At 37.2% G+C, this 24815-nt stretch overlaps 1 protein-coding gene across 1 annotated transcript in view; it reads left to right on the top strand.

The window, feature by feature from the left end:
- The window catches only part of LOC116522271 (acid-sensing ion channel 2-like), a 584351-nt gene that overhangs the window by 493156 nt on the left and 66380 nt on the right, over nt 1–24815 (top strand). Inside the window, 1 exon segment of the mRNA XM_032237078.1 lies at nt 13587–13737. Within this exon segment, the coding sequence (XP_032092969.1) occupies nt 13587–13737 (151 nt within the window).

Raw genomic sequence — 24815 nt, 5'->3', positions numbered from 1 at the left:
TTCACGACTTTTTTCTCCTCTTAAATGTCTCTCTTTTCTTTCTGGGATAAAAGTGGAAGATTAGAGAGAAACCAGTCGCAAATAGGGCTACAGAGAAAAAATGGAGAAAGAAGAAAGCAATCAATTTACAAAGCAGAAGAGCCTGTTGTTTTTAAAAATCTTACTGCAGTTGAAATGAAACAGCAGGAATCTGTTGAATGCAAGAATTTGGAAGGAATATAGCTACTTCAAAAGGCTGATCGTCTGGCTCCTCTTGTGAACAAGACATGCACTGGGAAAAGGATGCGAAAGATCTAAAATACCATACGCCACAGCTCAAGAAATTGAAAATAAAGTAGGTAATTCATCACACTTCAGCCAAGATTCAGGACTTTAAGTACTTACAAAAAGAGGAAGAAGAAACTCATAACTGTGCTTTTCAGAAAAAAAGGACAGATGCACCCCAGATTTTTCCAGCATTCTCCAATTTTGCTGGTATTGTATTGTATTGTACTGTACTGTACTTTACTATTCTATTACAATCTATGAATTGGATCCCTTGTGGTCAGGTTTTAGGTCTAGATATCAAACTGAAATGGTATTGAGTGTGTTCACAACATCTAGAGGGAGAAGAATAGGGATAGTATGTCCATCTTTCTTGTTTTTGATATCCCAGGTATTTTTAGTACCATCAAACATAGGATCTGGATCTGCTTAGAGGAGAAGTGTGGGGAGGGAAGGGGGACTACAGTGTTGCAGTAGTTTTCCTACTTCCAGAGATGATTCAAGCTGGTGTTGATAGAGGCAGTCTGACCCAAGTCTCCCTTGTGGAGGTTCTGTTCTCTTCCCATTCTTGTTTAATATCTACATGAAATTGCTGGGGAGAAGGCATCTGATAGCTCATGAAAAGTATTGTCAGTATGCTAATAATATTCAGTTGTTCATCTGTATTCTCAAGCAACTAAGAGTTGCTGTTGAGGGGTTTTTTTTTTATGCCTAGAGGCTGTAGGATTCTGGATGAGGCAGAATTAGCTTCAACTCAAGCCAAGAAGACCAAGTGACTTTTGCCTTTTATGGTGTCCGAGATCCAGGAATTTTCCATCCTTGGTTCTTGATGGGATTTCACTGCCCCAAACAAAACTATTATCAATTTTGGGAGCTTTTCTAAACTTTCAGTTCAAGGAACAGATGGCAGTCTTGGCCAGAGGATCTTTGCATATATTCATCTTGTGCACCAATCTTGCCTTTTCCTAGACCAAGAGAAACTGACAATCACTTGTGCCTTGACAATTTCCCTTAATGGATTGCTGCAATTGCATTCTACTTGAAAATACTCATGAAAACATGTTGAAAGTTGCTACTGATCCAGAAAGCATCAGTGAAGACACTTAGGAACTTGTGTCAGTATGCCCATATAACACAACTATTCCAAGATATACATTGTCTCCCAATAAGCTTCTGGATAAAGTTTAAAGTGCTGGTGACTATCAAAGCTCTTGAACCATGAAAGTGTGTGGCTGCCTATCTTCAGTTATTTCTGCCTGGCACATCACATATAGGGAGATGAGCATGCCGTGACTCTGATCTATCAGACAGTGCCATTTGGCAGAATTCGGGAAGTACGCCTTTTCTGTCGCAGCGTTTGCTTTTTATAACATCAAATTCCCTGAGATTTGTGGTGGCATTTTTAAGTCCTTGAAAATCTAGATGTTCCCCCAGGCACAGTTGGCTGAGTCCATTGGTGTAATTCTTTAAAAATGACTATGGTCGTGTGGGCTGACTTAGATTGTCCTCAAATGCCATTATGCTTGTGATTGCTATTGTTTTTGTTGTCTTAGGGTTTTTTAACCCTATTTTTTTTTAACCATTCACCCACAGTTTCCATTGTGAGATTGGAAGTCATATAAATTGATGAAATACACACACACACACACACACACACACACACACACGTACATTTTCCAGTTATTTTAACACTCTCTTATGTGGCGAATATCTGTAGCATGGGAATAGGATGAGGGAGAAGGAGGTTTATTTTCTGAGCTTGTGGGTTGGTTTATGATCATATCATTACCAGGCTAAGTAACATCTTCAGCAGGGTTTAGGAGATGTCAGTGTTCTTCTGTTTATAAGGGCTTGGCACACCCATACTTGAAGCCCTTAACTCCACTGAAGATGTTACCTAACCTGGTAATGAAACATTTGGAAACCAATCCACAAGCTCAGAGATTGAAACTTCATCCTCACTCTCTTATGTATATGTACATACCAGAATTTAGGAATAAAGGTAAAGCTTCCCATCGCACGTATGTGTTAGGGGGCAGTGCTCATCTCCGTTTCAAAGCTGAAGAGCCAGTGCTGTCCGAAGACATCTCCGTGGTCATGAGGCCAGCATGACTAAATGCCAAAGGCTCACGGAATGCTGTTACCTAACTACCAAAGGTGGTTCCTATTTTTCTACTTGCATTTTTACATGCTTTCGAACTGCTAGGTTGGCAGAAGCTAGGACAATTAATAGGAGCTCTCTCCATTACATTGTGCTAGGGATTTGAACCGCAAAACTGATCAACAAGCTCAGCATCCTAGCCACTGAGCCACCGCATCCCCTTGTTTATTTATATTTATTGTTATATTTAGGAATACAGTATCACTAAACTGTGTTAAGACTGCAAATCTTGTTGTAAGTGAGTGTTGCTGGGATAGATATTTCTGCATGTTCTGTTTCTGATTCTTTAATACACATAGTCCTAATTTAGCAATTGCCTAGTTTAATAACCATTCATAGTTATGACAGTGATCAAAAAGTAATTTTATGACCAATGTTCACATTTATGACTTTCATAGATCTATAAAGCAAAGGAAAGCTGAAATAAGATCATAATCACAGTTGCAGTTTCATAGATTGATTGTTTTGCTTAACAACTGAGTTCTGGTTCTCAATTGTGATTGTTAAATGAGGACTAACTGTACCATTTATTTTACAATCAAACCAAGTTTGATTGATAAGAAGAGCAAGCCACACCGTTCATATTTCCTGTTTGTAGAGTAAAACTTTGATATAGACAGGTTTTGCTTTCTATCAACACTCTGGCCCATGTATAATGCAATCCATTTCTAAAACCATTCTTTAAAATGTTACATATATTTCCTTTGAAGGTCTGTGCCATCAATCAGCCGTGTAAGGAGCCTCAGAGTAGAGGATGAGCTGAAGGCATTGTAAGAAAACCTTAAGCAAATGTCCATCAACCTGGTCTCTGACATTTTATAAAGGCTGAAAACAAGAATACTGTTGAAGGTCGTTTTGTTTGTGTATAATCAGTGTAACAAAGCACCTCAGCCTAATCCTGAGTCCCCCAATTAGCAAGTAGGTTACAGGCTCTGCCTCTTGTTCAGGTCTTCTCATGGGAGGACCTAATTCCCTTCTCTACATGAAATGGCAGCCTACAAAAATGTCAGCCAGACAAGTAACACAGCATTTACGTTTACTGACCAAAGAAAAGTAAAAAATGACTGCTGTTCTTTCAGAGTGTGATTTGAGGAAGACTAAGTGCTGTTTTGAAGACTGAACAAATTTGTTTACAGCCTACCTTCTGTCTTAATATGAAAATTATATCCCAAGGGCTCATAATCTAAGTATGAATGCTCTAATGAAACAACAAGAACTAATATGTCAAAGATTCCAGTCACACTCCTTCTCTATAGTATAGAATAGAATAACAGAGTTGGAAGGGACCTTGGAGGTCTTCTAGTCTGACCCCCTGCTTAGGCAGGAAGCCATACACCACTTCAGACAAATGGTTATCCAACATCATCTTAAAAATTTCCAGGATAATTGCCCCTATTACAATCTTTTAACTACCCCAGTTTTGGTGCTATTATGACATAGATAAAGGAATTTCTTCCACCTCTTTTAAATAGTGAATATATCAAGGGTGGGTTACTGCCGGTTTTACTACTGGTTTACAACCTGCCTGAAATGTGTGTGCTGTGCATGTGTGCGCTGTTCAAGGTAAATTGTTCTTTGAGCATGCACAGAACAATTTATAGTGAACTGTGCACGCTCAGTCACTAAAAATCAAAATGGCAGCAGCACCATGGCAGCAAGGGAACTGGTTCAGTGATATGGCAGGCCTGGGTCGCTGCGGCCCAGGCCTGAATTCCACTACCGGTTCGGCCGAACTAGCCGTCTTGAATATACGATCATTTTTAGGAGGAAGAAACACTTGGTTGAGGATTGTTTTTAGTATTAGGACCTAGTGGTGGGAGTTATAAACCATCTTGTTTTCTTCTCTTGCTCCTTTATATTATAACTAATTTTCAGAGAGAACAAACTCCAGGAAAGACCAATACTGATTATTGATAAATCACTCAAATAAGCTCAGAGGTGCTCTTTTAACATGAAGATAATATAAAATTATATTCATGCTATAATCTGTATTTAGATTATTTTTTTCAAAAAATTTCAGAATAATTTCCATTTGTTTTATTATTCTAATAAATCTCAGTTTTCAGTTCTTGCTTGAGGATTATAAAATGGGCACTTTAACATATGCCCTGTATATGTCCAAACATCAGCAAGATAATTATTTTGTTTAGCTTATAGTCAATTAAATCAACAAGTTTATTCAGTCTGCTGGATTCAGATGTTTAGAAATCTGTTTTCGGACTATCTTGTCATATTTTGCTTGTTATGATATTTGTTATGGTATCTAATGCAGCTCCTTTTCTTTCTCCCATTGTCCACCAAAATCTGTTGTACTTGCTAGCTTTGTTATAATTATCTCGCAAAAGCTAAAAATAATAATAATGCTGGTATGAAGCTAAAAAGAGTTTCTACTGTTTTGAAAATGATTACATTTTTTCTAGAAAGGAAAGTTGTCATTTTCCACACAGTGCACTATGTTTGGTTTATCTTTATCTGAAATAGATTGACATCAAAGTCCAGTACTACTCAAGATATAAATGTCAGCTGTCATCTCCAGAGAACAACAGAAATGATGGGGTTAGGGATTGTGAGAGAGTAGAATCCATACATTTGTACTGTACTGTTCTTTTTTTTTTAATTTTAAAATTTTTATTAGTAAAAATGATGCAACAGCCAACAGATTGCAAAAACAATACAACATCAACATCTGTTTTGCTTTACATTTGACTACATTTTGAGGCACTTCCATAATGACAAAATCATTTTAAACATCAAAAACTACAGTCATCTTCTTCCCTCCCTCCCTCTTTCCTTCCCTCGTTTCTTCTCTCCTACTCCCCTTCCTTCCCTCCCTCCTTCTCTCCTTCCCTCCTTCCTTCCCTCCTTTCTTTTCTCCTTCTCTCCTTCCTTTCCCCCTTCCTTTCCTCCTTCCTTCCCCCCTTCCTTCTCTCCTACGTTCCCTCCTTCCTTCCTTCCCTCCTTCCTTCCCTCCTTTCTTCTCTCCTTTCTTCCCTCCTTCCTTCCCTCTTTTCTTCTCTCCTTCTCTCCTTCCTTCCCTCCTTCCTTCCCTCCTTGCTTCCCTCCCTTCTTCCCTCCCTCCTTCCTACCCCCCTTTCTTCTCTTTCTTCTCTCCTTCCTTCTTTCCTCCTCTCCTTTCCCTTCTCTCCTTCCCCTTCCTCCCCTTTAACCTTCCCCTCTTCTTCCCATTCCTCCCCTCTTTCCTACTCTTACATTCCCTCCCATTCTTCCTCTGCCTTTCCCTTTCTCCTATTCCTCTCCTTTCTCCTCTCCTTCCTGTCTTTCCTTCTGCTCCTCCCTCCATCCACTCTAACCGTTGTTGTGTTTACATATTCTCCTCTTCAGAGGATGCCCTGGTTCCCTTTTTCTTTTCTTTTTTTCCCTTATTTGAAAGTTATATAAAAAAGGCAAGATTTACAAAATACAAGATGCAAACATATATAAAGCTCTTTACATATTTTCATCTCCCATTGCTCATCTCGCCTTACCTAGTATGAAACTAGGTTGCTAATTCCATGCAGGTAGTTATAACGGATTACCTATCAGCTTTTCAAGTTATTCCAACGTTGTGGTCTAATGGTGTTACTCAACGGTGAATTCTCACCTCTAATACATTTCTACTCTCATTTGTCCCTCTGTCTTTGTATATTGTTTATTTGAGTTGTTGCTTAGATCGTTTTAAGTTAGTCAGCTATCTCCTTTTATATCTGAATCTTCATTGTCTCATCAAGCCATTTGTACAATTTCTCCCAGACTTTATAAAAGTCTGTGTCTTCTTTATCGTTAATCCGCATTGTCAATTTGTTCATTTCTGCTAATTCTAAGATTTTGTTCATCACCATTGTGCTAGTGGGGGCATTTTCACTCTTCCAGCACTGCGCGTAAGCGATCCTTGCCGCCGTCAAGATGTACTGTACTGTTCATATGTATGTATGTATGTATGTATGTATATATGTATGTATATATGTGTGTGTGTGTATATATACACACACACACACACACACATACATCTGATAACCTAGCATTGTCTGGGTATTTATTTGTGGGTGGGAAAATATCAGGACCAAATGTAATTTCTAATGTTGGATTTTTCCCCTTACCAGAAGGAGCCCCCTCGTGGAGTACTGTGAAGCTGTTACCATTTTACGGCAGTACAGTAGAATCCATTTGAAGGGACAACAGGCTATATTGTAACAGAACACATCCCGAGAGGAGTTACCTCCACAGAATTTGTTTCCCGAGAGTAAGTCATCTGTGTACCAAGTTTAGTTTAGTTGAAATTACTCGAGGCATTACAGAATTATGCTGGAACACACACACACAAACATATATAACAATACAGTACAAATGTATGAACTCACACAGACATAGAAACACACACACACTGTGTGTGTGTGTGTGATTTGCTGATGCTTTAGTTAAAACTACATTTGTGTTTGTATATATAATATGTTTTTCAGTGTTGTATATCAATGATTTCATAACCTCCGTAGATGCTATGTGTGAAATAGTAAATTTGTACTGTAGATATATTTGAAACTCAATCCGAGGTGTTGGTGATGAGACCATCCTATGGAGATGTGTCAAGGAACTCAAGGAAAGTTATATTAAAGTTTTTCATTTTATTGGAAGGATCTTGCTATTAACTTCACATGACAGCATTTAAGTGAGGAGTCATCAACTTCAGAAAGAGTCTGAAGAGCCATGAATTGCTATTAATATTGTTGTGCCTGAAAGCTAAAAACATTTCAGGTCTCAAAAATACATTAGCCTACCACTCCAGACAAGTGGCTGTAAACACATACTCTTTCATAAAGGATAACAGAGCTCTCTACAGCCTGGAGGCCTATTTTATGCTAAGTTCATTTTTCATAGTATACCCACTATGAAATTCTGGAGATTTTCTGTCTCTGAGCCTGCTGACTGAGAAGTAGAATATTTATCAGACTATTATTACTTGTTATGTTGATGGGAAAAGGAGAAAAAAAAATGAGGCATCCTCTCAAGTCTAGGTGTACATAGCATTGTCAGTTTTCAGTGTTGTACTACCAGTAGGGACTAAAACCCCTGGATATAGAAAGTTTGCCATTTATAGAGAAAGTGGAGGTAATATAGCTTGTATTGAGTATTTGAATGATTTGTCCCCTGTTGCCAAAGGGGTACAGCCACAGAGGAATTTTAAATAATATAAAAATCTAAAAGAAAGCATAAAAAGACTGAGGATAGTGATGGGGAGAGAAGACTTAATTTCATACTGAAGTCAAAGCCTATTTTAGTACTAAGGCTTTTTCTGGAACTGGGGCTTGTTAAGAAAACCATGCAGACTATACTTTCCTCCCTAGAGGAGGAAACATAAGTTATCAGGTGAATACCAGAATTTAGGTATGACATGGAGGGAGGGTCTGAGATTTTGAGGCAAAATTGAAGTTCTCTGTTTCTCCATTTGAGCAGAAAAGCCAAAATGAAAACAAGCACAAGACAGAGTCATAAAAGTAGTTTAGCACCCCTCCTCTTCTCAATTGAGATGCCATAAATAGCAGTGTCTGGAAAACAAAGATTCCTTATTTTGATTTAGATTTGCCATAACCATAACCACAAATGAGGAGAAGGCTGTGTTTCACCGGTGATTGCTTTCGACAGTCTTTAGAGGTATGTTAAATCATCTGCCCAACGATCAGCACAATTTAGCATTGCTTGATAGGGTATTTCAAAAGTAATGGCTAATATTCAGGGAATACGTAAAAAAAGAAGTAGTGGTCAGGCTTTGAATAACTATGACTCACTGTAGTTGAGCTATAAATTAAAGAAACTGTTGTCATCATGGCTGTTTCCCCAAAGTACTAATTGCCTAGAATGAAGACTAATAGGGAAATGAAGAGCAGAGGGAGCTGAAGCTCTCCACTGTACAATAATAGTTAGATTCTCTTCTGCCTAGTCACCTGTTATCTCAATTATGTGATACTGATATGGATGTGAACAATAAAAGTAGTTTAGCACCCCTCCTCTTCTCAATTGAGATGCCATAAATAGCAGTGTCTGGAAAACAAAGATTACAGGTAGCCCTCAACTTACGATCACAATTCAGCCCAAAATTACCGTTGCTAAATGAAACATTTGTTAAAGTAGTTTTTTTCCTGATTTTACGACCTTTCTTGCCACAGTTATTAAGTGAAACAATTGAAATTGTTAAATTAGTAATGCAGTTATTAAGACTCTGGCTTCCCCATTGACTTTGCTTGTCTGAAGGCCATAAAAGGTGTTGACATGAGCCTGGGACACTGCAACCCTCATAAATATTAGTCAGTTGTCCAGCATTTGAATTTTGATCACCTGACTATGGTTTATGCTGCAATGGTCGTAAATATGAAAAACAGTCATAAGTCACTTTTTTCAGTGCTGGTGTAACTTTGAACAATCACTGAATGAATAACTGTATGCCAAGGACTAACCGTATAAGAAAGTATGACAGCCCTTAGAGATTCTCAGTCATCTAGGTCATTCATGGTTGTCCCAAAGGTACAGGACGCTTTTCAGGACGCTTACTTGTTTTTTTCTTTGAAGATGTTTCACTTCTTATCCAAGAAGCTTCTTTCAGCTCTGACTGGATGATGGGGAATGGAAGCATTTATATTCCTTGCAGACAGCTGGTCATTTCCATTCTTTTAGAGGGTCATTGAAGCACTTGGAGGTCCTCAGGATCACCTGAGTATCTGGAATCCATCTGAAAATCTGTTCATACTCCCACACAAGAAAATATGACTTAACCCCTAATTTTGCTTGCATGTTTGTCATACAAAACATCTCTCTTTGGATTTCCCGAGTTTCTATTTCCAGTATCAAGCAAGAGTCAGACAGAAGCCTTGGGTTGCTTTCAAACAAGGTATCAAGATCAAACTTCATTTGCTTCTATTGAGTATACAGTAGTAGAGGCATATTTCTTCTCTACTTAAAACCTTATTTCATCTGTCATGCTTGGGACTCCATTGATAAGCTTGTGTACTGTCTGATTATTCTTACTTTGAGTTCTCTTATAGTAGTGAATTTCATTTGTTAATAGTATTTCCTGATTTTAATCCAGATTCAGCTTCTTTGAATGCGTTAAGAGTTTTAATATTATAAGACTTGTGGATCCACTATTATCAGTTTCTTTCTGCATAGTGTAGCTTTAATGAGATTTTAATATATGTGTGAAGAGTTGCATATGCTCTGTATAAGGAGCATAACTAACTTTAACTAGTATGACCAAAATACTTGCAATAAATCATTACTTTAATGAGATTTTAATATATGTGTGAAGAGTTGCATATGCTCTGTATAAGGAGCATAACTAACTTTAACTAGTATGACCAAAATACTTGCATGCAGTACTAGCCTTAAGCAGTATGACCAACACTGTAGCTTTAACTAGCACGACCAACATTCATGCATATTTATAGTCGGAAAATATTCTCTGAAGCCTCTGTGATAGCTTTATAAGAGTTCTCAGAAGAGTTGAGATAGAAAGGGTTCTGTAGTTTGAATAGGTACTAAGAAATAAAGGACTAATGTCCTTTATTCTAAGAGAAATCAAACCATTGATGGTCAATGTCAGCTAGTGGCTAGTCAATGTTGGTTTTAGTTGGTCACATTAATAGGCATCCATAAAAATTAGATTTTGCCCACTTCAACTGCATTAAAAATTCCAATCCACAAAATACATTATACTTTAAAGAAAATTTTAATGATGTTTTTAACACTGTGGCAGATTTTAATGGAGAAATTTAAGCATTTTTTTTAATGTGGAAATATTAAAAAGTTTTAAAACAACAGCCGGTAACATAAATGTTGATGATTCTCCTAAGAAATGTTAACAAGTTGAAAGCCAAACTAAAAACACAGTGGTACTTAAAAATCCAAACTCAATTACTGTGCCTCAAGCATTTTTAACCCCACCCCATGCCATAAGTGTAAGCTTGTGCACAGCCATGATCTTCTGATGATAGGTGGTTCTAGCCAAATTGGTGAGGGCTTCTACTTTCTCTACCCCCTTCCTTTTTTGGAGAGGCCTCTTAGGATCTCCGCTGCTCTGGTTCACTTCTTTGCTTTCCAGATGTTTTATGATCTGTGAGAAGCTTTCTTTCATCTAAAGAAGTGTTTCTTTCATCTAAAATTTTGATGGCCCATTATCATACTATTTGTATTGGTATCAGAAAAAACAAAATCCAGCATCTTACCAGGAGCAAATGAACCATCTTGCTTTTTAACCAGCTTTGTTTCATTTTTATATAATATTGAATCTTGAAAGATCTTGAAAAAGGAGTTCAGTATTTTTTATTATATCAGGTTTTCCCCAATCTGATACCTCCAAGTATCCTGGGCCTCCCTTCCCATAAAGTCTGGTCAGATAAACAGTGCTGGGTTTGGATTATGGGAAGTGAAGTCCAACAGATTCACAACCTAAATGTTATGAGATAGGGAAAGGTTGCTTCTGAGATAAAGTATTTAAATAGTGTAACATACTGATGCAGTGTAATAGACTGGACTCAATCAAGGGCCCCAGAAATGATATAACTTGTAAAAAAAATCTCAATGGAAAATGCAGATTTAAGCAATGCGTAAAAGATCACTTATTTTTCACTTAATCCATGTATGCTATAATAGAATGCAACAATGACCATATCATAAGACAAAATGAACTAAAAGATATTCACAAGTACGATATGCTTTATAAGTGGTTAATACTGAAAGCAGTCTAGCTGAAAGCTTTTGAATGGGAGAGCAGAGTGATGAGGCATAAAGAGGTAATACCGAGTAACCTTATGAATTTACCTTTGTGAGGACAGGTAGTTCTCAACTTAAGACTATAATTGAGCCATAATTTCAGTCACAAGCTATGGCAGTCATAAAGGGGAAAAACACATGACCAGATCTGATTTTATGGACTTTTTTGCATTGATCTTTAAGTGACACTTTATTTGGAAATAAATGCTGGTTCTGGCAAAAAATATAAATTGCAGTCAGCATGACATAGATGGTTCAAATAGCCATAAATGTGAGCTGGGTGTTGAGTGCCCAAAATATAATCCTATGACAGTGGGCAGGTTGAAATAAGGATTTTGAATCTAGGATGTAAGTAAGTTTTTCAGGGTCTGTTGTAACTTCTAATGGTCCCTAAGTAAGCAACTGGTAATTATCTATAGCTACATCTGTTCTGAAGGATTTTGTGAGTAGCATCTGTTTTTAACATCAACATTTTATCAGCCCTCAATTCTGTCCAGATTCCAGATATGCCCCAAAACTGACAATATTCTGATTACCTCTTTTTTCTCAATTATATATAACATTGCCTGCATTAATGTATAAATAATGTTGCCTGCATTAATTCCCTCTCACAAACCCTTTTGTCTTACTGATCCTGTCTTTGAACAAAAGTTGGCAGCAGAGTCAATGTTCAAAAAATAGTAGCATGCAACATACTTCCATTCCATGTTATTGATAATTTCTTATTTCTATAGTGCATAGTCTGTTCTTAACGATGAGTTACTTGACAAGCATTTGACATTATAATGGACCCCAGAAAAGCTACATATGCCAGTTCCAGAGTTCTGATGACACACACACACATATCCTTCACTTGTGGTCACATGACCACATTTCTAGTGCTGGAAACTGGCTCACCTTTATGGCTGGTTGCAACATTCCATATTTATGTACCACAATTTACTACATTTTTCCCAGTTTCCAGCCTTTTTAAATGGTTTCTGGCAAAAAGTGCACATAAGAATTGATTCACCTAAAAAGAGTTGTAAAATTGTGTTGATCTTGGGCTTTGACTTATGACTGTCATGACTTACAAGAGAATTTATTATAGTTGTGGATTAGTTCATTAAGCTGCTCCCTGTTGGTCTCTGTCCTTGTATATAGCATTTATTAAAACATTATTTTTCATTTAAATTATGAACTTTTTACTTCTTTGTGTGTTAGGAATCCTCAGAATATATATAATTTTCAAATGGAAACATTTTTTTATTATTTACCCTCAGACTTAAAAAATTCAAAAGCAGAATATATTATGCAAAAATAAGAACATTTTCTCACAGTGCTTTATATATAAGGATTGCAAATATTAGCTGTAATTGAAAAAAGGGGGAAGAGGAAAAGGTACATTTTAATTTGCATTTTATCTGTTAGTAGTGGTTTTTTTCTTAAATATTGAACTTCAGTTACATATGTTATAGTAAGAGTTTTAATATTACAATATTCCATATTCTTTGGCTGTCTTTAATTTTTTTTTGTAAAATATAAAGATATAGATACTATAATGGATAAATTTGCTGAAAGAGTTCCTAGTACATAGGTGCATAAAGCAGTTGAGTATTGTACATTCTTACTTCTCTTCCAAGATAAAGCTGGTATCTACAAGAAACAACATTCCCTATGCTGATGCAGAACAAGATGTTTGTGAAGCTGTCTCTATTAGAATCTTTAGATGATTAGTTTGGAATTGTGAAAAAGATGTAAAAATATTCCATACTTTGTTTATTTGCTGTTTTAGCTACTACATTGGTACTGGTACAACATTCTGCAATATTACATTATCTACAGTTTATCTACTGCGTAATGATCACACATGTAATGGCATTAATTACATTACTTACAGTCATTTTTTCATGTATTAATTCGGCTTTTTTTAAAATTAGGAGCTGGTTTAGCAAGCTATAATTTAAAAATAAGCAATCAAATGGTATAATTCATGGTGTTCATGGTTAATGTATATCCATATGTTTGAACTGTAGGAATATTTTATATAAAGGTTTCAATCAGTTAATTAGGCTTTGAAAGATGATTCAATGAGAAAGCAGCATCCCCACAGAAATCCATATGATTCCCACCCTGGTGTTATTCAGAAAGTCACTGAAAACTTGGCTGATCTCTGTTTTGCTTTTTATGGAAAGTTTGGCTTCTGGATGTATACTTCCCTCCCTCCCTTCCCTCCCTCCTTCCTTCCTTCTTTCCTTCCTTCTTTTTTAATTTTAAGCCACCCAGAGTTATGTCCTTTAAATGATATTAAATAGCATCAAATAAAGTATTATACACCTAGAGTTTCTGAAATTAAGTTCACAGACCTTAAGAATGTTTATCAGCTATGATTTTTGAGTGTCCTTTTTCTATCTTTCTTCCCTAGGTGTTTACGAAATATGGGAAATGCTACATGTTTAACTCAGGCGAAGAGGGGCATCCACTGTTGACCACGTTTAAGGGTGGGACAGGAAATGGACTGGAGATAATGTTGGACATTCAGCAAGATGAGTACTTGCCAATATGGGGTGAAACAGGTGAGAGAAAAACTATTTGTTCTGTTTATCTGTTGCTACATTCTTCATTCATATTTGCTGATCTTTAGTGTTAAAAATAAGTAGAAGTTGAATCCAGCATAATGGAATTGCAGTTCCCATACTTCCCAGATTCCAGCAAACATAAAATTTCTTTTAAATCAAGCTTGCCTCTTTATGATTTAATGAATTCCATGTAGGATTTTTTTTAATCCCACCTGTATTACTTTATAAGTAACACAAGTGATGAATATACATAATATTACTTCCTCCTCCTATTTTATCCATAACAAGAACCCTATGAGTTGGGTTGAGCTGAGAGAAAATGACTGGCCCAAAGTCACTTAACCTGTTTTCATGCCTAAGTAAGTCTAGAATTCATAGTCTACCAAGCCACCCTCTTAACCACTATACCAAACCTGCTCTCAATAAATGTATTTTTTTGGCAATAGTACAGACATGATTCACCTGTATCCTATTTCAAAAATATTTTCAATTCAGCTATAGCCATGGTACTCCCTAATAACCTGCCATCTAAGTATTAATCAGACCAGACCCCACATAATTTCCAAATTAGACAAGATCCGACTGATGTTACTACCTGCTCAGACAGCCTCCCATTTTTATGCCATTAAAATTACAGTGAGGACATGTAAAGTCTGTTCCTTCTGTTCCCAGCTATGAATATCATACATATCGGGGAAATTCTGAAACAGAACGTATCTCCAGCATTTCATATTTAACAGCTGCTTTACTGCTTTCACAACAAAACCTACTGATAGACATAGAGCCCATTTGAATTTATCACAATTGGTTCCTTAATATATTCCAGGTGTTTGGAAGGTATAAATAAAAAATGGGGAACTGGTACAATCCTGTTTTAAATGTTAGACCCTTTCTCCCATTAAACTGATAGCCAAATTGAAATGCGGTTAGTTATTTCAGTGCAGTTCTCTGAATAAAACATTCATGGAAAAGGTTATATAAATGTGCATGCATTTCTGAAAAAGGACAACACAGCATTTCATTACATAATTTTATCGGTATTATTGTCACATGAGCCAATCTGAAAATAGACTACAATAACCTTGATAGTAGGAAAATGTAGAATATGAAAACAAACTTGAGAAATTTGTTCTTATTCCTAATTGTTACCATGGTTGGAGTTTGGTAACATTTTGTCTTATATATAGGAAATTTTCAACTTATAACCACAAATGGGACCAGAATTTATATTACTAAATGACGATTATTAAGTGAGTTACTCTTGATTTTATGACCCTTTTTGCCATGGTTGTTAAATGAATCATGAAGTCATTAAATGAGTCCAGCTTCCCCATTGATTTTCTTTTACAGAAGCCAGCTGCAAAGGTAGCAAATGATAATCATATGACCCCAGTATGCTGCAACCATTGCAAGTACATTTTGATTGCCAAGTGCTCAAATTTTGATTATATGATTGTGAGGATATTACAGTGTTCATAAGTGCAATTACTGCTCAACGTCACTTTTTACAGTGCCAATCTAACTTCAAATGATTACTAAATGAATGGTTGTAAGTTGAGCACCACCTGTAAACAAAAATAGACATGGTTTACTCTGCTATTATTTATTATTATTTTTTTTTCTTTGAATGATGTACAATTATCTGGCATTGTTTAAGAGGAAAAATTTGAATCCGGTTTTCCCCCACTTTAAATGCAACACTGTCATTTTATACATTGTCATCAATAGAGTTTAGATTTCAAAGCAGAAATCCAAAATTGTTTCATATATATTGACTCTTTCTTCAGTAAAGTTAGCATTTGAAAGTGACGGTGGGCATGTGTTTACTTTAAGATATCTCTCTGCTCTGCCTTGAGGAGTAACCAGGTTTTAATATTAGCAGTACAAGAATAACAGCAGTGTATAGAGATGACTTCAGCTGTGGATATGATTAAAAAAAATCAGTGGTCCTTTTGTTGCACCAGCAACAACACAGTTTCTGAGATTTAAGAAGTAAGTAAGTAAGATCTTTATTACGGTTAAAGACCAGCAATATACATTAGTCTTTACGCTATTTTAAAAATATTTTGCTGAATTTTGTTTTAAGATTATATCTGGAATTGCCATAACTACAAAATCAGACCCTGAGAATGTGGATAAGACTTGGAGGAGAGATATGCAAAGATAGGAAAAAACTTAATAAATAATTTTTGTCACGAGGCTACACAATTTTATCTGACTAAGAATGCTGTCCAAAATGGAATGGCTTAGACTAAGACAAAAATTGAATTACAGTATAATTCACTTATAATTAATTGATTAAATATAGCTAAAATATACTCCAGTCATGTATTTAATCATTTATCATATATTTCAATCATACAGTTCCCTTTTGGGGTAAGCTACAATATGAAAAGCATAGAAGGGGAATAAGAAAAATAAGGCAGAAAAATTAAAAGCCAGAATTCAGTGAAAAGACCTACAGCTAAAATCTAATTAATACCAATCTTATTCCCCAGATCTTATATTTCTCTCTCTACAATCTTACCTTGTTCACACACAAAAAACAGCAAACATCAAAACTGAAACCCAAAATGAAACCCATTCTGGGTTTCAGACAAAACATTTACTGTCCATGTAGCTGATGCAGAAGGCAGCTATGTGGGGACAGTTATGTGAACTCTTTAGTCAGTACACATTATACCTCTGGTCTGTGAACTTCACTGATTACTTCAAGGTGCTGATGATCTACAAAACCCTTCATGTCATGGTACCAGATTATTTGAGGAACTACCATACTCTCCCGATTAAATCTGTCGTATTAGGTCTGGCAGAAGACACATGCTCCGAGTTCTTCCTGTTAGGGAATGTCCACTGGTGGGGCCCAGAAGAGCCTGTCATAATGCCTGTCTTTGAAAATTCATACTCCTGAACCTACCAGCTTTTCATAAGGCCTGGTTTTACCACTGGAGATTTGAGAATGCGGTAGAACTTCTCCAATTGTTATATTTTGATTGTTGATAGTGGTTTTTTTATACTTAAATGACTGGTTTGTTGCATGGATTTTATATGTGCTTGTATATTTGATTTTATATTGTTATTTGTTTTTACATAGTTTTAACTGCTGTATGTGAACCAGGTATTTGAAGTGGTCAGCTATATAAATTAATTGAACAATCAAACAAACAAGTTTCAAAAATGCAGTCATGTATTTTGGCCAACCAAAAACCTATACTGGCTTACACCACATCCCACCAAAGCTAAAACCTTACTGAGAGCCAGCCACAAGAGGGGGGGGAGAGGAGAGACAGACAGACAGACAGACAGACAGACAGACAGACAGACAGACAGACAGACAGACTTAAGAGCTCCAAATGTGGGAATATTGCTATAGAAAGTTTCCTTGGAAGGAAAAGTTCTCTTTCCCTCAGATCTCAGTGAAGGCCATAATGGAAAGCACTATGTAAGGTTCTAACAATTAATACTTTCATTGTTGTTATCTCCAAAAGAGCAAAACCAATGTGAGTGCTTCCTTAGATGAACAGATCTAATATCTTTGTATTTTCTGTTTGTGAACAAAGCACAAAGTAGCACTCACAACATATATGATCCTAATAAGGAATTCACTCAATCTGTTATTTGTATTTTCATAGGCAGCTTACATTTCACCAATATATATTTTCTGACATGCATTTTATTTAGCTCCTTCATTTGTAAGTAACCCTACACTTTTACATGATACCTCCAGTATATGCTTTTACTTTGTATTATCAGACCACCTTCATTCTGCTATTATACAATTATACTTTTTCTTACATTTGTCAGCCATGTACCCATTTTTCTTTCTTTTCTTCAATTTATTAACTCATAATCCTTATATTTTTATCCTTCTTACATTCCAAGCAGCAATCTTTCATAAGGCATGATCATTTCCAAATAGATCCAAATCTCTTTGGCTTGCTTACTTTTAATACGATGTCAAAAGGCTACATTGTGCTTGCGCCACATGCAGCATTACCCACTAATGGCAAAGTAGTCCTGGTTAGCTTGGGCATATTTTGGCCAGCATGCCATAAGAACAATCAAAATTCATTGTTGCTCACATTATTCTGTACAAATTGGAATATTTATAGATTACCTTCTAAACCAATATGTTTGCATGCATTTTACTAATGTAAAGGTACTGCTGATTAACAGCCAGTAGTACTATATGCGGATATTTTCCTCTTCCGCCAGATTAATGCAGGTTTCAGCAGTAGCAGCATAATAAGACTGTGGGGCAAACATCCAAAGGCTTCTCAGAAATCTCTGTGGAGGTTCTCATTCATCCAAGTCATGGTTGTCCCAAAAGTGGTTTCAAAAGGCAACTGGGCTTTCTTTGTTTTTCCTTGAAGACATTTCGCTTCTCATCCAAGAAGCTTCTTCACTTCTGACTGTATAGCGGAGGCCACTTGGAAGTTTATATATGCCCTCAGATTCACTTGAATAGTAAATGGGTGTGGGACTTTCTTGGAACTGCTGAAAGGACTATGTTGTAAATAGAGACAAGTGGACTACCATCAATGTGCAAATACTACTGTTGGCAATTTGAAATGATATAGTCCAAATATGGGTTTGTCATCTCACTGGGAACTAGATTTTAATTATGAAAAAAACAATACCATGAACACAGATAACATTCTAATAAGTGTAAACGGTATGAGAGGTCTATTTGGTTATGTATAGCTTCATCTTTGCGAGAAAAAGGAAAATAAGTGAAAGGGTGGCAGTGAAAGTGAAAATAAGAAGTGAATAATGGCTTCATACCATTAATGAGATTTATTTGATGTTGGATTAAGGATTTGCAAAGTACGGTTTTATGGTTCAATGTATTGTAAAACTCCATCCAGTTATAGTTTACTCAACAATCTTTAAGCAAATCATAGCTTAATCATTATATAAACTCAGACAAATTGTATGATATATATTTTTCTCCTTCCTCCTTGTTCAGAAGATGGAAACCCAGCCATTTTCTTAGCTAAGAGGACAATGTCATATACAAAGAAGATCTGACTCCTATACAAAGAAACATATGCAAAGCTTAAATGAGTATTTCTGGAGACCCTAAACATGAGTGTGTGGATAGACATAATAGTAATTGTCTTATTTGTTACATTTTCTTGGAAAACACATGCAAGAGAAATAGATTAGAACTTGTCTATTATTTGACCAAGTTGCCAATGACTTTCATGACTGAGCTGGAATTTAATTTCACATCTTCCTGCCAGTGCTTATACTGCTGATGACACCAACTTGTCAACTCACCACAGGGATTGAAAATATTAGGAATAGATGAGATGTTGAAAGTACTTGATCAGATCTCCCACTTCTTTAATTTTATTTAAAAGCTGTTAAGGGAGTATATGTGTGGTGAGTTGGGACATGCATTATAGGGAAAAGCAATTTAATTCTTTCCTCATCCTGTTTCTCCAATGTAACTCTGTCCTCTCTCCTTTTGAGTTATGTGTTATGTGTTATACTACAAAAATATATTAGATAAATTCTCTTAAAAGCAGTGTAAACAATCAGAAGGCTCAGTTATGGATCTTCAATATCTTTAAATTGTCCTTGTGCTAAGGACAATTAACCAGGATGTAATATTTCCCCAACAGGATTCCAAAAGCAATTTAGGTTGACAATACTGGTGGCTGATGATCCAGTATAAGAACTTCTAAATCCTATCAATTACCCTGCCTTTGCTCTGCACTGTAAGGCAGCCATGAATTCCTAGCTACTATAGACTGGACTAAAATGAGGAGTTCCATCGCTCAAGCCATCTGCCCTGTGCAATTCTGGAATATCTGATTATTCTAACAAGGGGTAAGAAATTTAATGTAAAATATGAACTCTCCCAGGCCTGGAAATCTAATGATTCCTGAAATCAGTTCCTTATCTGTTCCATGGCTCTAGAATTAGTGTGCCACTTCAGTCTGGACAGCTTGTTTGCAAAAAAAAAGGCCATTAGAGACTTTCTCTTTCTTTCTAAGTGTTTTTTTTTAAAGAGCTGTCTTCCACTCTATACCATTGAAAACTGCTTTCTGAACAGTCTAATCTAGGTCTATAACTCTTAAAGCTATTGTGTGTGTCCTAAGTGTGGCTCATCAAAAATTCCATTAGGTGAAGGTGTTCCAAATTGGATCTTTTATCTTTTTGCAGAGACAAGCATTCTCCCCAAGCTTAAAAATGATGCGTACTTGATTATACACATACAGTATATGCACACAACACATGTACTTACATGTACACCATGTTGCACATAGTGATAGCAAGTAATCAGCAGCAATTGGTTGCCATAACAACATGTAATTTGGTACAGAATTGAGGAGATCCAAATACTAGCATCAAAATATGTCACGACAACTGATGCCTTTTTTTCCTCTCTCCCCTCCCCCTGAGATTTTACATGCTGGCTTAGGGGCAAAACAGGATTTCAATCTTTTAAAAATACAAGGAAGATGATAATATATAGGAGCCTAGAATTTTCAGCTTGGTAATAACAATCTGCTATTGTTATCGAAGGAAGAGACTATTCAAAGTTGGGGACTATTATAATTTCTGCTTTGGTTTCTATCCTTCCCCAAAGGATGGGGAGAAGTGTATGAGTGGCTATTTGTTTTTGTCATGGAGGTATTTGGAGTTAAGTCTGTCAGTACAGTTTTGAAAACTTTAACCCCCCTAAGATTATAGAACTACAAATCCCAATATTTTCAGCCTAATTGACCAATGATATGTTTAGCAAACTCTAAAGAACCCAACATAATAAATCTTCACTCCCTCATTCCCTCTGTCCATACATATTGAACAGCAACTGTCAATGCCCTATACTGCATCAATATTGGAAAATGCTAGTTGGTACTCACAATTTTTTGAACAGGTGGCTTGTGCAACACAAATAAGAATCTAATGTCATGGTCTATAAAGCATTGCATTATTTATGTAGAACAGCTTTTGTGCTGTCTGATGAAAAGCAAAAATTCAATAGAGTCACCTTTCTCCAGACTGTTTGTGCTGGGATGGAAAAAGCATCACCTTTGAATTTCCATTTTTGATCCTGTCTTGATCCTTGAGGGCAGGGAATGGGCTGAATACCTGAAAAGTTGGCAATTATAGCTCCAGTGACTTAATATGTGACTGAAAATAGATGTCTTATTGGATTCTACTTCCTTTAAAAAAAAAATGAGACCTAAAATTGTTACCAGGTTTCCATACAGAAAGTTTCCAGTTCTGTTCTTACTATCTCCAGTATCTTCTGCCCAAGGACTGAGTTCAAAGATCGTCACCGCAGTGACAATCCCTCAAATACTGGAATTCCTCCAGGAGGGGTTGGACAAGGGCCTTGCCCCCAACATGCTTCATAAGCAGACGGCTGCTCTACCCACCATTTTGTCCAGGGATACTTCTCAACCATTCAGCAGACGCCCAAGGTCTGTAGCTTCCTGAAGGGGGCTACCAATCTACGCCCCCCGACAGTACACTGATACCCTACTTGGGACCTAGCAATCATCCTGCAAACCCTAACATTGGCACCATTCAAACCAATTCGATCCATTAGCCTGCAACATTTGTCATTTAAAACTGCCTTTCTAGTAGCCATCACTTCAGCGCGCAGAATTTCGGAGCTGGCAGCGCTATCAGTTAGGGAGGACCTTTATATCATTCTGTGATTGGAACTGCCACTTCTCCCAAAAATTAACTCCTTATTCCATAGAACACAAGAGGTCATCCTCCCTTACTTCTGCCCATACCCCAGACATCACAGGGAGCGCGTCTGGCACAAATTGGACGTGCACTGCGCAGTGCGGGTATACAAGAAGAGGACAGTCGTAATCATTCTTCATATACTTCCAGCCCACCTCCATGGGCAGGAAGGTATCATCTTCCACCATAGGACACTGGCTGCGCGCCTGCATTAAGCTAGTTTATGAACATCAAGCTAGGCCTGTTCCTCCTCGTATAATGGCTCACTCCATGAGGAGCGTCACAATTACGGCTGCTTGGGCCATGCAAGCACCTATCAAGGAGATCTGCAGGGCAGCTACCTGGTCCTTGCCATCTCCATTCATCCGGAACTACAAGTTGGATTATTTTGGAGCCGCTGAAGCTTCCTTTGAATGGAGGGTCTTGCAATGGGTCCTTGCGGATCCTGCTAACCAGGACATTCCTTCTTCCCACCCTAGGACTACATAGCTTGGGTATGTCCCATGCTTATACTCTCCAAGCAGCGCCTAGGAGAATGACTGTTGGCTTACTTGAATGGTCATTCTCTAGGCGCTGCGGGAACTCACCCTGGGGTAGTCCACCGGAGCGTGAGTTCCACCTCTGAGGACATAGTACATCTGTTACCAAAATCCTTCTAGGCCTCATCTCTTCATTTTTTAAAACTGACTCCCTAAAGGGAGCAGGAGGTGTGGCTACACAATCTTTGAACTCAGTCCTTGGGCAGTTAACTCATACTTGGAGCGCCTAGAGAACGACGATTCAGGTAAGCCAACGGTCAATTTAGTTCCTGACAAATAAGCCAAGTCCCAAATGAAGCGGTATAGGCAGATGGGGAGTCTGTTTATATAGGCCTTGATAAGGATGATTTCCAGCACTTCCTCTCCAGGCTTCCCTTTTCAGCATGCTCTGATATCCACCATCTATATCTATATCCCACTTTCTCCAACCTCCATATCTGTCCTTTCAGCAGAAAAGTCTTTAAGCTTAGTCAGGGAATAGTTGATAAGGTTCCTGGAGTGGCTGTGGAAGGGCCTCTTTGCCTTATATTTGGAAAACATTTGATGACCAATAGTCCAATTGGGGAGACCATCAACATCGCATACTGGAAGGTACTAGACACAAGAGGTGTAGTCCCTTCCCAGAACTGAAGAAGCTTCTTGGATAAGAAGCGAAATATCTTCAAGGAAAAACAAAGTGTGGTTGCCTTTTGAAAAAGCAACTTTGGGATACACACAAGAAGGTGACTCTGATTCACAAGAAAAAATAACATGCTATGGCGAACACAGTTCTTATTGTGGTAATGTTAGTGTTGAGATTTGAATTACATACATGCATCTTTTAAGGGTTTTAAAAGATAATGAGTAAAGTATCCTGAAACTTGAAACATTAAATTGTGTTCAGGGTAAATAACATGTAAAAAAACAAGGAATCTGGCAAAAGAAAATGCACCAAGGATTTCTTGATCCAAAAAGTTTTTTACGTAGAAAATGTATATGGCTACCTATCCAATGCATGATAATCCTAGAGAACTCACAATAACATTCAGTAAAAAAAAGAACAAATATGAACCTGACAACAACACCATATAGCCCAATCATAGCGCTACAACATTCCACTAATTCCATATTTACATTTGCTGGACTTCTGTCTTAGCACAGCACTGGTGAAGAACCAGGTCTTCACAGGCCTTCAGAAGAGTGGGGACCCTCCAAATCTCAGGAGAACAGACTGCTCTAAATGGTCAGGGGAGCCATGAAAAAAACACATCTCTGAGGTCCAACTAGATAGCAACATTTAAGGGAAAGGATATGGAGTGCACCGCATCCTATCTAACTTGGTAGGAATGAGTAAGTACTCTCAGGGAGAGGCAGTCCCACAGATAAACTAGCACCATGGCATTTAGGAATTTATTGGTGATAACCATTATCTCAAATCTCACCCAGAAAATAACTGGAAGCCAATGAAGTTCATGCAGCAGTGTTTTAACACAAATGAAACATAAAGTGCCCAAAATTGCATGTTGCATGTGGAACCAGTTGTAACTTCTGGGTCTTCTTCAAGGACAGACCCAGATTGGAGACTAAGTAACATAAATATCTATACTTTGCATTATTAATATAAATCACATTATAATTCTGTGTATGTGTCTTAACATTATGTATATGTACTGGAGTAGAGGATTTGATACCCTCAGGTTTTAGATAACAGTTCCTACAAGCGCTTTACTTTGGGTATTTTGGTTGGAGTTGATGGGAACTGAAATCCCTAACATTTGGACAGTGTCAAGTAGTTTGTTGCTGTTCTGATTATAGTTTTGCCAATATCTTTCTCTATAGAATAACTTTTTCACATTTCCTTGTGACCAGAAACTGGTTCTTAGTCTTGTAAATCTTTGTGGCAGTTCTTTTGTCCAAGGTAGGACTTCATCTTGGACCCCTCTAATTCAACTCCTCCATAAAACAATCTCAGATCAGAGATCAACACTTACAACAGGAAAGACATTGCTTTCTTTTAAATGATCTTAAGATGCTGTATTACTAGGTATCAGTATTTAGTTGTAGCCATAAAAAGGTGACAAGGTTCTTGATTTATGTTGCTGGGAATGCTAAAAGTGTTGCTGGATGTGTAACATCCTTAAAATGCTACAATGCAGAAGAATAAATAAAATTCTCAGAGGTGATGGACGAGAGAGTGTTGGCCTGAGATTTTGTCTCTAAGCCAGCTCTGGCTGCTCTTGACCTTCATAAGGACAGCAAGAGATGTCACCCAGAGGAACATGCAAATGTTCTCTCATCGCATTATATTTTGGACCTTTTCCTAATGAACAGAGAAATACAAGCAATTAGCTGTGTTTTTCCAGAGAGAAAAGGTCATTGGCATTTCCCTTCTCTGCCGGTGGCCCAGAGACTATAGAAAACAAAGTGTCTTAGGCTATTTTATGCACTTATTCAATTGATGTGAAAGAGGTTCATTGTACTCACTCTACATCCTGTACCTAAAAGTCATGGCTTGTCCATCAATAACTAACTGATTTTCCCCTTCTACCTTGCTCCATTCATAAAAGTAGGAAATGAATAATTTGTGGTCCCCTAATTACCGTATTACATAATCCCAATTTGAGCATGCTTCCTTATTAGCCATGTTAGCTGGAGTTTCTAGTTCAACAACATCTGGAAAACCTTAAATTTGCTATCCTTGACATATGTTAATATAAAATAAGGATTCCATGATCCAAGTCATGAGCCCTGAGAGATAGCAATAGGCTTTACACATCAAAGTAGCACATAGTATGACCTGTTTGGTTTATTTTAATCTAATCTCTGTAGTGTTAGACGAAA

The sequence above is a fragment of the Thamnophis elegans genome, chromosome Z (genome assembly GCF_009769535.1).
Source record: "Thamnophis elegans isolate rThaEle1 chromosome Z, rThaEle1.pri, whole genome shotgun sequence".
Classification (NCBI taxonomy): Eukaryota; Metazoa; Chordata; class Lepidosauria; order Squamata; family Colubridae; genus Thamnophis; species Thamnophis elegans.
The sequence above is the reverse complement of the archived record's forward strand: the minus strand, read 5'-3'. Positions and strand labels throughout refer to the sequence as shown.